Genomic DNA, 12,387 nt, shown 5'->3' with positions numbered 1-12,387 from the left:
GTAAATACATGTTTGAAATGTGGACTCCTGGTCCTGGAGCACAAGGCAAGAATTTCTGTTAAGCAAAAATGATTATAGAATAATAGTGGAAAGTTGTGAATGGGTTTGAGTAAATTGAAGTTGATGTTTACATTAGAAAGGGAGTCAGGAAGTTGACTTGGGGAGTAGAAACACTGCAGTAGAATGTATCTAAGCAACAACTTGCAAACCTGTGATAGAATAACAGTTATTCTTTGAAACTAATATACTAGTTGATACTTGATTTTTTTTGAGATACATGCTTTTTGTCCACAGTCCCTGGAAAAAAAAAGAGAAACTGGTCAAAAAAAGAAATTGAGTAGACAATTAAATGTTGTTAGGGTAGAAAAAGCATACGTGTGTATACAACACAAAATATCGTGTGCACAGTATTTTTTATATTTGTACATTGTCTTAAGATACTCTAGTCAAAACTAAGCTACATTAAACATTTTCTGTAAATACTCACATTGACATAAATATCTTTGTGGAATTTAAGCAACAACAAACATGATCAGAATATGTCAGAAGAGAGCATAAAGCAGATGTCTCTCAAGAAATACATGTAATTTGTGGTAAACTCCTGGATATGCTTGCAAATTTCAAAGACAGTGTTTTTCTAAACTGGAGAGCTGTAAAAGGTAAAGCTTAGGGTGATTTAAGAGTGTGGGATGGAAAGGAACCTTATGGTACAAATTTCCAACCCCTTGCAGGCTATCTTACTGTATGATTTTTGCTATATGATACTATAATTTTTGATCTTACAAATTATTAGAATGCCTCTTCAAATGACTTGCATATTTTTTTGAATGAAATTATTTAAGACAGATCAGTCCTGTGATTGCTAGACACCACCTCATTTCCTTGAACTTGAAAATAATACTGTCTGGAAGGAATTTCTGAAGGTTACTTGATCCAGCTCGTAAAAGAGCTTTTGTAGCCCAGAATTAATAGTTCTGTGAGCCATGAAATTGAAAAAAATCAGCTTTCTGTGAACTTTTCTGTTGTCTAGCAAGGTAAAAGTGCCAAATGAAGCTTCTCCCACAGCTGAGTTAATCGAAGCCTTTGAACGTTCTAGATGCTCTGATATCTAGCATGGATTGCAGTAATGCTTCGGTCTTTTCTCTAAGGCAGTTATGGTACACATAGTAGATTCACACTAGCCATTTGTGTGTCCAAGGCCCCGAGACCAAAAGGACCAAGCCTTTTTGCTTGGCAGTAGCACCGTAGGCAATGCACCTGTCAGTGTCACTGTGCCCTGTAGTCTCTCTCCAGCTGCAGACTCTGCTGCTTCATGGTCTTCAGCTTCATTGCTTGCTTCTCCTCCTCTCTCTGCCTGTGTTGCTTTTCATTTTGCGTAGACCTTTTCTCCTTGTTGAATAAATGGAGGGATGGAGGAACATGGCTTCTTTGAACAGAGCCAGCCTAAACTTCAATTGGTGAAGGAAGAAAGAATTCATTTGCTCTAGCTGTGTTTTCTCTGTATGTTTTTGAGGATGTTTTGAGTAATCGAATTGTTTAATGAAGGTAACTAGTTTGACATCCATCATAAATTAGATTTTTCTGCTCTAACCCTCATGGCAGCAAAGTGATTTAAATGAACATTCCTCTGCTGGCAGGCTGTGCTTGGATGTTTTTTCATTATGTCAGATGCAAACAGTCTTTTCTTGACTAGGAGACAAAAGTTAAACTTAATTTGTATATGTGTTCTTGCAATGTGTGTTGTTTGTAACGTGCTGTTGTTCCACTGTTGTAGGTCTTTCTTTCAAGTTTTGCAAGTAACATCACAGGCAATATCTGCATAAGTAGAAAGATGAAGCAGTTCTGCCGATTCCTCCTGTGAATCGCAATAACATCACGACGTGTCCTGATGAAGGCAGGGTACACTCTGCTTCTTGTTTTCCACTGTGTTCCTAATGAGAGAAAGAAAGAAACTTCCTTGTGTTCTTCTGGGGCAGTTTGTTCCAGTGCCTCACTGCCAAAATGTCATCCACCGGCTGTAGGGTTTGTCTGGTTAACAGCATAAAAAGTAGGTGATAAATCTTGCCTACTAGCTCAGCATGAGTCAAAATTAAATCTTACGTTGTGTATTCTATCTATTCATTGTACTGTAATCCCATTACTCACATTACATACCAGTACGTATATCCAAGAGCAGGTTTGGAGGAGCAGGTTTATGAGTTGCTGTAAACACATTTTTGTTACTGGAGTCTGTGAAGTAGGCTCTGAAGGGTACAGCAGCATCTTCCTTTTGCTTCACTTCTTCATTGCAAAATCATAATACATAGGAGTGTTTCATAACAGATTAATCATAAAATTAAGTCACATATAAGCAGAAAAGCTTTGTTATCTGACTTAAAATGAGAGGGTGTTTTTACTGAGCGAAAACACAAAAATGCTTTCTGTTGGAATAAAACAAAAGTATTTTCAGCCTCAGTAGAAGCTAGGAGGACTGGCAACCCATTGCATTTTGCACAGAGTTAGGAGAGAACTGAAATGAAATGTGCATATTCTAAGGTTTGTGGCCCGTGAACTGGTGACAGCACAAATAATTGTAGTATCTAATGAATAAAGCTTCTACCCAGATGCTTGGAATCATATCAGAAATGGCTTTTTAGCCACTGAAATGGAATGTGTTTGGAATTGATAGAGGAGGTGCAGTGCCAGGTCCCTCAACTATTATAAATCATCTCAGTCCATGAAATGTCAGGGCTAGGTGGATTTACACCAGCTCAAAGATCTCATCCATAGTCATGTGGTTTGAAGTGGAGAAATGTGTTACGTGGTTTTGTTTTTCCAGGCTATATGAAAGCTGGCTATATAGAGCTTTGAACGCTTCTCCTTCACCTCCTTTCTGTCAAGGAGAGGGACCATGGTAGCCATCTCATGTAAATGAATTTCTATATGATGGCATGTTCATGGATGTGCCAGAAGAATTGTCTGGATAAATCCAAGCTCCATGGTCACGTGTGCCTCTAACTCTCCCCTTTCTGGGCTTAATCTGGTGCTGAGGGCAGAGTGAGTCTGCTCAGTTCCTTATCCTTTGTTCTCCTCTTCCACAGGAGCCTGTGATCTGGGCAGTGTTACTGTATCTTACTATTTCAAAAGGCTTTGAGCTTCTTGGCAAAATTATGCACTGGGGAGGGAGGGGGAAAATACTGACATCAATTCTTTCTAAGTTCTACATAGATGAGGAAAAGGACAAACCTCATCACACTTTGGAAAGGTTCCTGGTAAGCCCTGGCATGCACATTTGACAACAAGACTGTCACACCCTTGGCAGGTTGGACCATCCCTGTCATGTAGACAGCAGGGAATGGCACTGCCTAACTTGAATTCACATACAGATTTTTCTCTTTTATGGGAGGCTGAACAGTAGAAGGGTTGGAATGGCAGCTTCTCTCGTCTGTCCCATGGCTTTCAGACTCCAGTCCTTGGTAATTAAGTATCCCCTTCAGAAGAAGGTTTGGAGGATGTCCCAGGACTATCTCCTCACTTTCGTGGTGGACACAAGACCTGTGTGCTTATCTTGCTGCTTACTCCTCCTCTCCTCTGACTGCAGTAGCATCTCTGGGCCAATTCCCTAATTAGCAAGTGACCAGGACTTAGCTCTGATGAATTCTGATGAAACCTCCTGTTTCTGTCACGTAGCTGTTCTCAGGCTCTTAAGTACATCTGTTGAAATCTAGCATGTGTTGCTCTCCTGTTGAAAGTCCCAGTTCCACCTACTGGCTGGAGCTGTTCTGTTACGTTTTTTTGTGCTGATCTTTGCTTTATGTTGTGTGTCTCTGCGTGTGGTAGTGGGTCACTACTTACATTGTTGTGTTACTGTTGATGTGTTTCAGCAGGGTTTGGAAGGATGCACATTGCTAATGTCATTAATAGGTTAAAGAAGACTCATTCACGGTTGATCATCCCTGATTTCAGAGGTTTAGGTTGCAGAATCTTGGAAATATGTGGATTTTGGCAGAAGTGCTGGGTGGAAAATCATTTGGTTAGGATAAAGAGGTGTTAACTTCATTCCTGAAAGCAAACATCAAGTTGTTTATTTCTGATCTCAAATGAACAGAGGCAATTTCAGATTTATTTCCTCTTTTGGCAGAAAAAAATGGAGAGTGAAAGATCTCCAAGATTACAGCACAGCCATATGAAAAAAGGAGTGTTTTCACAGAAAGTTTCCTCTCTGTTAGTTTTACCTGTAATGTTATGCATTAGGCTGTCTGCTTAAGCTTCACAGAGCAAACCCATCAGCCAGGCCCTTCCTTCAGGCCTGCGGGGTGAGGCCCTGCATGCAGAGGCCGGGGGATGGGGCTGAGGAAGGGGAAGGCTTCTTCTCTGAAGGAGTATTTCTTGTTGATTTTTTTTTTTGTGGAGTGGGTGGTTGCTGTGGTTACGTGGAAGGATGTTAAGAGACAACTTGAAAGGAGCTTGTCTTTTCAAGGTAGAGTGGTACTGTGAAGGCCGCCAGATAGAGCATCTGGAGCATGAGCAGCTGTAGGCCTCTTGCATGTATAAACAGAAATAAGTTTATTTAACTTTGCAGATAATTGTAGGAAGACCATTGAAACATGATTAAAGAACACGCTCCATGGTAGAGAGTGAGATGCTGAATTTCTGGGTGACTTGAAAATGTAAGTTTCTCCTTCTGGGACACAGACTATGTTAGGTGCTGAAGAGCACTTTGTTTTCAGAGTTGGATTTCTGTGTTGCTTTCCAAAAGCTGTTCTGCAGGGTGGGCATTCAAATTTGTTAAGTGTAGAGGACACCTTTGAAAATGTGAGCATTGCTCCCCAGGTGCCTCCACATTCTCACTTTAAAATGGAGATATTGTCTGTCTCCAGAGACGTGCCTCAGTGCTGGTAGACCTCTTTGATCGTCATTAGCTGTTGCCTGCAAGGAACCTGATGGAAAACTGAAAGATGAATTTTGGTAAAGCAAATAGGCAGTACAAAGGGAAACATTTTGAAACATCTCTTCAGAGAAATATGTGCCTCAGTTCACAGAAAACACTGGCTTTGCTAACAGGCAACAGCTGAATTATGCAGCTTTTTAAAATCATAAATCACAAATTTATTCAACTGGCGCATCGAATTAGATGTGTAAGAGCAATTTCACTTTGTCACATAAAGAGCACAAAACCACAAAGAGGTAAGGGAATACGGAAAACTGCTGAAGAAGAAAAGGTCAATAATGTGCTGTAGATTCTTTTATTTATAGTAGCAGTGTTTTGCTTTTATTATTTTCTTTCATTCTTTTCTTGGCAGCCGTCTACTGCAGCCTCCTGAAGGGTGCGTGGATCAGTGAAAGGCATGAATAACTACTGGAAGAGACACTTGCCTAGGTTTTTTTAGTCATCTTCATATTCTCTAATGCCATGGAGTTGCTGAATACTGACGAAAGATGTGATTTTTCTCCTGTTTTGCTGGTCTCTACGTAGGCCTTTCTGATTTCCTACCATCTGCCTGTGGGAGTTGGTGAATAGGCAGCAATAAGGCAAAAGAAAGCCTAGTTAAGAAAATAAGGATTAAAAAAAAAAAAAAAAAAAAGCAAGGTAAATGTAAAATAGACTTCTAAACCTGAAAATAGGCATTTGATGGCAGTCATTAGGAATTAATCTAGGCAATCTGTATCCCAAAAATCCCTATAGGATCACAGCAGTTTATCATGAGGTACCTTGGAGTTCTGATGGTGAAAGATGTGGCTGCTTTATGTGTCTCTGGAGCACCTCAGGCAGTGCAGGCTTAGAGTTGGTACTGATAGGCATCAATCATAATGGCCTTCTCAGGAAGACAAGGGAAGATAGCAGCTTCCTTGCTTTAGATACAGATAAATTTGAAAATACTTCAAAACCATCACACACCTTACTGGGGTGTTTCTCTGGAGTGCAGATTGTGCCACCAGATACCAAGTTCTAAGGTGAATTATTGCCTCTAATTGCTGCACTGGTTATGAAAATAGCTTTCTTCTTCTTCCAGCCAAAACGTTGTGTCCTAACTTGTGATAATCTGAAATAACTCATTTTTTTTCTCTGATTACTTAGCACAGTTCCCAGTAGCCACTATGATTCAGAGGCAAGCACCTTAATATTCCTGAGAAACAGCTTTCAGAAATCATTTCTGATTCAGAGAGTGTGATTTATTAATTACAGGATTTTATGTGCACTTAAGTTGTGCACAATGGGGCTTAAGAATCTCTTTGTTCATGAAGTTCAGAGACTGATCCAGCCTATGTGCATGATGCTCTTGCTTCTTGTAATTTTTGTCTATGTATGCCAGTCTTCTCAAACTAGTACTGCTGTCTGCAGACATTTAAAAAAATGAGTTTCTTCAGCTCTTTCCACTGAATGTTTTATTCTGAGGTGTCACTTCAATGGATAGTTTAGTATTTCTTTCAAACAGATCTCATCACACAAATATAGAGTCCCTTTTTGTCTGCAGTCAACCAATGCTGTAGTAGTTGTTTAATATTCTTTTATCCATTATTCTGGCGAGCGACCCTGAAACCACCCTCTTGCACAGCTGCCTTTTGTCAGAGTGCACATTAGCACTGAACTGTGCATGAGGCAAATGGATCGTGCCCTCAGTCTCCCTTCTGATGTCTGCTGAGGGGCGCCTGCAGATGCAGAGGTGGGGCGGCATTCTGTTTCCTTCTCAGCCGCTGTGCTTCCCTGACATGTCTTCACAGCAAGATCTGCTAAGGGAAGCAGAATTTTAAGAGATATCCTGTATCTGTTAATCTTATAAACTCATACACATTAGTGCACATGTACATACATATGTACATAGTCCTCTGCTACAAACCCTGCTTCTGTGTCCAGTAAACAAGGTTATATCCAGTTCCTTTCTTTCTGTGTTTGCTCCTATCTGTCTGGATGATGGAAATGCATTTTTAAGGGTATAGGAGTGCCAGAAGAGCTGAGATGAGAGACTAAATCCGCTCCTGTTACTAGGAAACCAGTTGGGCAATGCTCTTCGTGTCGCACCCAAGGCATGGATGTAACCTCTGCTTGTTTACTTGCAGGCGCTCGTGTTAATGCCAAAGACAATATGTGGCTGACTCCTCTCCATCGAGCAGTTGCTTCAAGGAGTGAAGTGAGTAAGGTTTGATTACTCTGCTTTTGAACATAACCTCTGTGCTGGGGGGAAAAAGCAAGCCGTTGAAAGCTGCAGCAGGCAGCGCTGTGACAAACGGGTAAGCATTTGCTGTGTGCAGGGCCTGTAGCATTGCAGCCAGAGGCCAGTTTTTACCAGTTAATTACAGCTGCTGTTGAGCCTTGGTGTGGCTGACTTTCTCCCATGGGATGCTTTGCGTAGCTGGAGCAGGTCGCACTGAGCCGCTGGCAGCTGGAGCGAGCGACCCTGGCTGAAGTGAGGTAGTGTCACTGGTGTGCAGGGCCATCATCGTCAGGCAGTGAAATGAGGAGGAATCAACCTGTAGAGATGTGTGCATGCTGTATGTATGCCAGGAAGGAGTGGATGTGTGTGAGATCCAAGCTGCACTGTTTGTTTTGGTTAATTGTATTTCAAGGCATCCTTCAGCTTTTCTGTTAATCCACTTTGATTTGTGCACAAAGGAAGGTTAGCCCATATTTCTTCTGCTAGACAGCTAGGAATCTTCTGGCATCTCGTTGTACTTTTTCCACTACTGTCTCAAAAAGGAGCAGCAGTAAGTACCAGGGATGACTGTGCCGTTATTTTGGCTTTCTGTTTTGGACTCCTTGTGCTCTTCTATCTCGCTAATACTCGGCTAAGAGTGAGCCCAATTCAGGCTGAGTTGGCTGCTGGGTGTGAGGGGAGGGGTTATTGGACAGACAGAGTGTGGCTGCCTTCCAGGGGCTGGCGGAACTTGAGTCACCTTTGTAACAGTCCCAGCGCCTGCCAGGCCCGCAGGCAGGAATCCTGGGCCTGCTGCTGAACTCGGGCATTGTTTGGCTACTGGCTGAGCTTCCAGCTGCTGGCAGCCGCCAGAACCCACTGAAAGGAATATCTGATAGGATATGAATGCTGTAATGAGGCAAAATACAAAAAGCTGTGTTGAGAAACAAAGATCAGACTTTAACCTTAAAAATTAGCCACACTCTTTCTGGTGCAGGAATTGCAGCGAGTTTGGTTTCTTTTTTGGATGCTTCTGAGTACAGAATTTTTATTATCAGTCATAATCTTAACTGAAAATGCATGTCTTCTTGTGGGTTTGTGCCTGCTCTTTAACTCTTCAGCTGCTGAAAGCTGGTTTCACAATGAGAAACTCTTCCCTTTGTATGCAGTTCTGGCACCCAAAGGAAGTACCCAGGGACGCAGCAGAGAAAGGCGTGTGGTGTGTGGGAGCGGAGACATCTCACTGATAATGTGGGCTAGCTGGAAATGCTGGACACAGAGGCTTCATATAAACATTGCAAATGAAAAAAGTCAATCTAAATATTATTAGCTTAAACTTTTCAGTCTTGTCTTTTTGAAATTCTCCCTTAACTTTTTCTTTCCTTCATTGAGAGTCATATGACATGAATTTTCCTGCTGACTTCATATCCCAGCTGGGTAGGTCCCCAGTGTATTGCCTTTAAATGGCTTTTAAAACAACAGGCCTGTAATTAAAAAAAAAAAAAGAAAGAAAGAAAAGAAAAGAAAATTCTGTTGAGACATCAGCAATACATCATTCTTGGTGTCTGGAGAGATGCTGTCTACTAACTGAACCAGTCTGTTAGATGTCATTTTGTGGGATGGCTATAGTAAATGAAATTGCTGAAATTAGTGGAGACCAGAGAACAAAACTGTTCCTAATAGATGTATTCTTGATACATACTGCAGGCGCTCTCCTGGGCCTTTCTAGATACAAAGGGGCTATTTAGACACACACACGATGAATTTGTTATTCATTAATAAAACTTTGGCTGGGCTTAGCAGAAAACTTTTCAGTTTATGGAAAAAGAATTGAAAGAACATGTAGTGCTAGGTCTCTCCCGCTTCGCAGCTGTGAGTTGTAACTAGCAGGCAAGGCTACTTGAATGCTACTGTCCCCCAGTGACTCTCTTGTATTTTGTTTCTGGGGAAAAATAGGAGAAGAAACAATGTAATATAGACAGAGGCTTATTTTTTAATCCGTCTTGCTTAATGGCATCATACAATGATGGTAAACTCTAATGAGGCAGTCTCTTGAGAGAGAAGAGTACATTTTGTCACTGGGAAATATTCACTTTTAGCCCCTTGGGGAGGCAAGAAATGCTAACGGCAACTGGGGACACCAGTGCAAATCCTTGCATGTGATTCTCATGGGGTTTTTTTTGCAAAGCTAAAATTTTGTTTTTACATCTTTTGTTGTTGTTTTCTTTCTCCTGTTTATAAATAAAAGAGCAGTTTGCTATGATTTCGTGGTCCGAACTGATATGTAGACGTGTAAATAACAGTTTGAAGTAATTGATGTAGGAGTGAGCTCAAATATATCCGTTCACTTCTTCAATTGGAGCACAGTTCTTATGACTGGGGTCTCAAAGGTTAATTGGCCAAACAGGTTGGGCTGTCTGCATGGACAACTTTGTATGTCCTAAAATGAAATTGGAAAGTTGTGGTTGTGGACATTGCTTTAAACGACAGCAGAGGTGATGTGTGCTCTGGCATTTGAATCAACAGTACCATGTCAGTAACCACAGATGTTGCTTGGATGAATGTTATTCACTTTCTGTCCTGGCCATGCCTGGGATGCATAGCTAAAATGCACAGGCAACACCATTGGGCCGTCAACTGCATGTTTATTGGAACTGCTTGTTTATAATTGTAACTGTTGCTGTTGTAGGAAGCGGTGCAAGTACTGATCAAGCACTCAGCTGATGTCAATGCTCGGGACAAAAACTGGCAGACCCCGTTGCACGTGGCAGCCGCAAACAAGGCATTAAAGTGTGCAGAAATTATCATTCCCATGCTGAGCAGCGTCAATGTCTCTGACCGAGGCGGGAGGACGGCGTTGCATCATGCAGCTCTGAATGGCCACGTCGAGGTGAATTGTTTAATAGCATAATTGATCTTTTATTATTTATTCTTTCTTTTTTTTCCTCCTTTCAAACAGTTGGCTTGCTGTGTATGGGTCTAGACTAAGCCCCTTATCACTGACCCCCATGGTTGCTATCAATTATCTACTTTCTAACCTGTATGCCAGGTTTTCTGCCTGCAGAAGTGAGAGTGGTAAGAAACTGCCTGTGCAGAATTGGCATGCAAGTGTAATGTGCGTGCAGACTTGGGGAGCTGACTGTGCGCCTGGCTCTGGCAATTCAAGTGTGTCCTGGGCTATTTTGTGTTTAAACTGCCTGAGAAAGTAAGAGAGGTGGAATGGAAAGATGGGAAAACTGGTGGATTCATTTCATACTGAAGTAGTGTTCATATGTGTGAGACCCAGTCTGCTTTTCCAATTAGTCTTCTAGAAATGTGCTTCTGGTTTTGAGATCGTATATGCTGCTTCTGCTTACCTAATATGAGTAAGCACTTCTATTCTAATTACTGGCTCTATGTGAAAAGCCCTTGCATAAAGAGTTTTGTTAGGCACTAGACATGGTTGAAAGGATTCTTGTTGCTCGTTCCACACTTGAAGATCTAGATAGGGAATAAAAAGTCTTTAACTAGAACAGCAGAATTCTGTCAACAGAAGTTGATCAATTGTACTGTAATTAAGAGGGCAGGGGAAGGTAATTCCTGTAAAATGATGTTGGTATTTAGCCTTTAAGTTACTGCACTGTTGGAAAAAGAAATAGTGAGGCTTGAATCTAACTATCATGATATAAAGCTCCTGAGCTTTCCGGTAGAGTGTATCAGAAGTGATAATGGAAGTATGTTGTTAGCTGATCTCTGTACTGTGGCAAAGCAGTGTACAAGTGGAAGGCAGTTATGCATCTCTGTAATTTGTGGTGTTAGAATGTTTTGTTGGGGAAGAAAGTTGTTGAATGTGTTTTCTGTTTTGTTTTGCCTGATTTTGCTTATTTCTAATATTGCATGACTGGTAATAGAGTAAGTGGCTTTTCAGCTCTTAGCCATACTGCAGTCACGTACAGAACAGCCTGATTTTATGATCACAACTTCATCACTAGAATGACTTTTTATGAAGTATTGAGTGCCTGATCTACAGGGTTTGTTTACTTGCTGTTGTTGCTTCTAGATGGTGAACTTGCTCTTAGCCAAGGGCGCAAACATCAATGCTTTTGACAAAAAGGACAGAAGAGCTCTTCACTGGGCTGCATACATGGGTAAGGCTCAACTTCTTGTTTGTTCCTTGTTTGAATTTCCTGTTGACAAACTAACAGCGTATTTTATGGCAGACAAGACACAGACCTGTCCATGGAAAATGAGAGTGGTATTTATGCTGTGCAGGGAAAGAGTTGTATGATCTATATACAGTGTCCTTTTACACTTTTGCAACTGGTGAGAACACTGCTGTGAGTTCAATGCAATTAATGTGGGCTTTTAATGTTACTTTTTCATTTTGGTCTTTCTATCCTGATCCTCATTCCAAGTATACTCCCAGCTGAAGTATATTCAAACTTGAAAAAATGCAGGTTGTAGTTGTATCTTTTTTTGCAAAAAAAACTTTATAAAACATAGATAAATATGATAATGATTTTTGCTGTTTATTTACATTCATAAGTAGACAAGTCATGGTGTTGTTAGAAAGTTCTTCTCTTTCCTTATCTTAGAAGCAAATTGTCATCTTTTATTTCAGAGTAGGGAAGAACAACTGATTCTTGTAACATAAATGTTACTAAATCATGCTTAAATAAATCAGACTGTATTATTCTTTTCAAGTTATAGTAAATTTTGTTATTGCAGGGGATTATTGGGATTATTTTTATTTAAAAATGCCAAAACAAGAATGCTAGAACAAGATGCGGTAGCAGTCGCTCTTGTTCAAAAGCTTTTGTGTCAGGCAAGCAGTGTATTCAGATTGTAAGTAATGAGACATTGTGTGCCCTCTGTCAGGTTTTTCACTTGACCCATCAAATTCTTAATTTTAACCATGGCATCTTTGGAAATGAGGCAATAGGAGATTTCAAAATGTGAGAAAAGCATATTGTGGTGTTTTGATGTGCACAGACGGAAGGTTGCTTGCCAGCAGACGTGATTTGGCTTTTGAGCTAGTGAGCTTTGAACACCACTCTGAGGTGGTGAAAGGCTTTTCTGTTGTGCTGTGCAGTTCCACATATATTTGGGCAATTGAGATGTTGTCAGTAAAGACCAAAGCTGTCTCTGCACTGAAAGTGCTGAGCAGTCCAGGTGGCGCACATCTTCCTATGATGTGTGCTCTCTTTCAGTCTGCTTGACCTAACAAAAAACTAAGAAAAATACCCCTGCTTCAGCAAGAAGCAGTAATGACTATTCCTCAGTTCCTTGACTTAAT

At 40.9% G+C, this 12,387-nt stretch overlaps 1 protein-coding gene across 9 annotated transcripts in view; it reads left to right on the top strand.

The window, feature by feature from the left end:
• The window catches only part of ANKRD44 (ankyrin repeat domain 44), a 110,473-nt gene that overhangs the window by 47,643 nt on the left and 50,443 nt on the right, over positions 1-12,387 (top strand). For all 9 annotated transcript variants that reach the window (XM_015289403.4, NM_001012915.2, XM_040703406.2 and 6 more), the window contains exons 4-6: positions 7,039-7,109; positions 9,802-10,002; positions 11,152-11,239. In XM_015289403.4, coding sequence (XP_015144889.2) covers positions 7,039-7,109; positions 9,802-10,002; positions 11,152-11,239 — 360 coding nt within the window. The remainder of the gene's footprint in view (positions 1-7,038; positions 7,110-9,801; positions 10,003-11,151; positions 11,240-12,387) is intronic.

This window comes from Gallus gallus, chromosome 7 (assembly GCF_016699485.2).
Source record: "Gallus gallus isolate bGalGal1 chromosome 7, bGalGal1.mat.broiler.GRCg7b, whole genome shotgun sequence".
Classification (NCBI taxonomy): Eukaryota; Metazoa; Chordata; class Aves; order Galliformes; family Phasianidae; genus Gallus; species Gallus gallus.
Note: the sequence above shows the minus strand (reverse complement) of the source record. Positions and strands in the feature narration are given on the sequence as shown.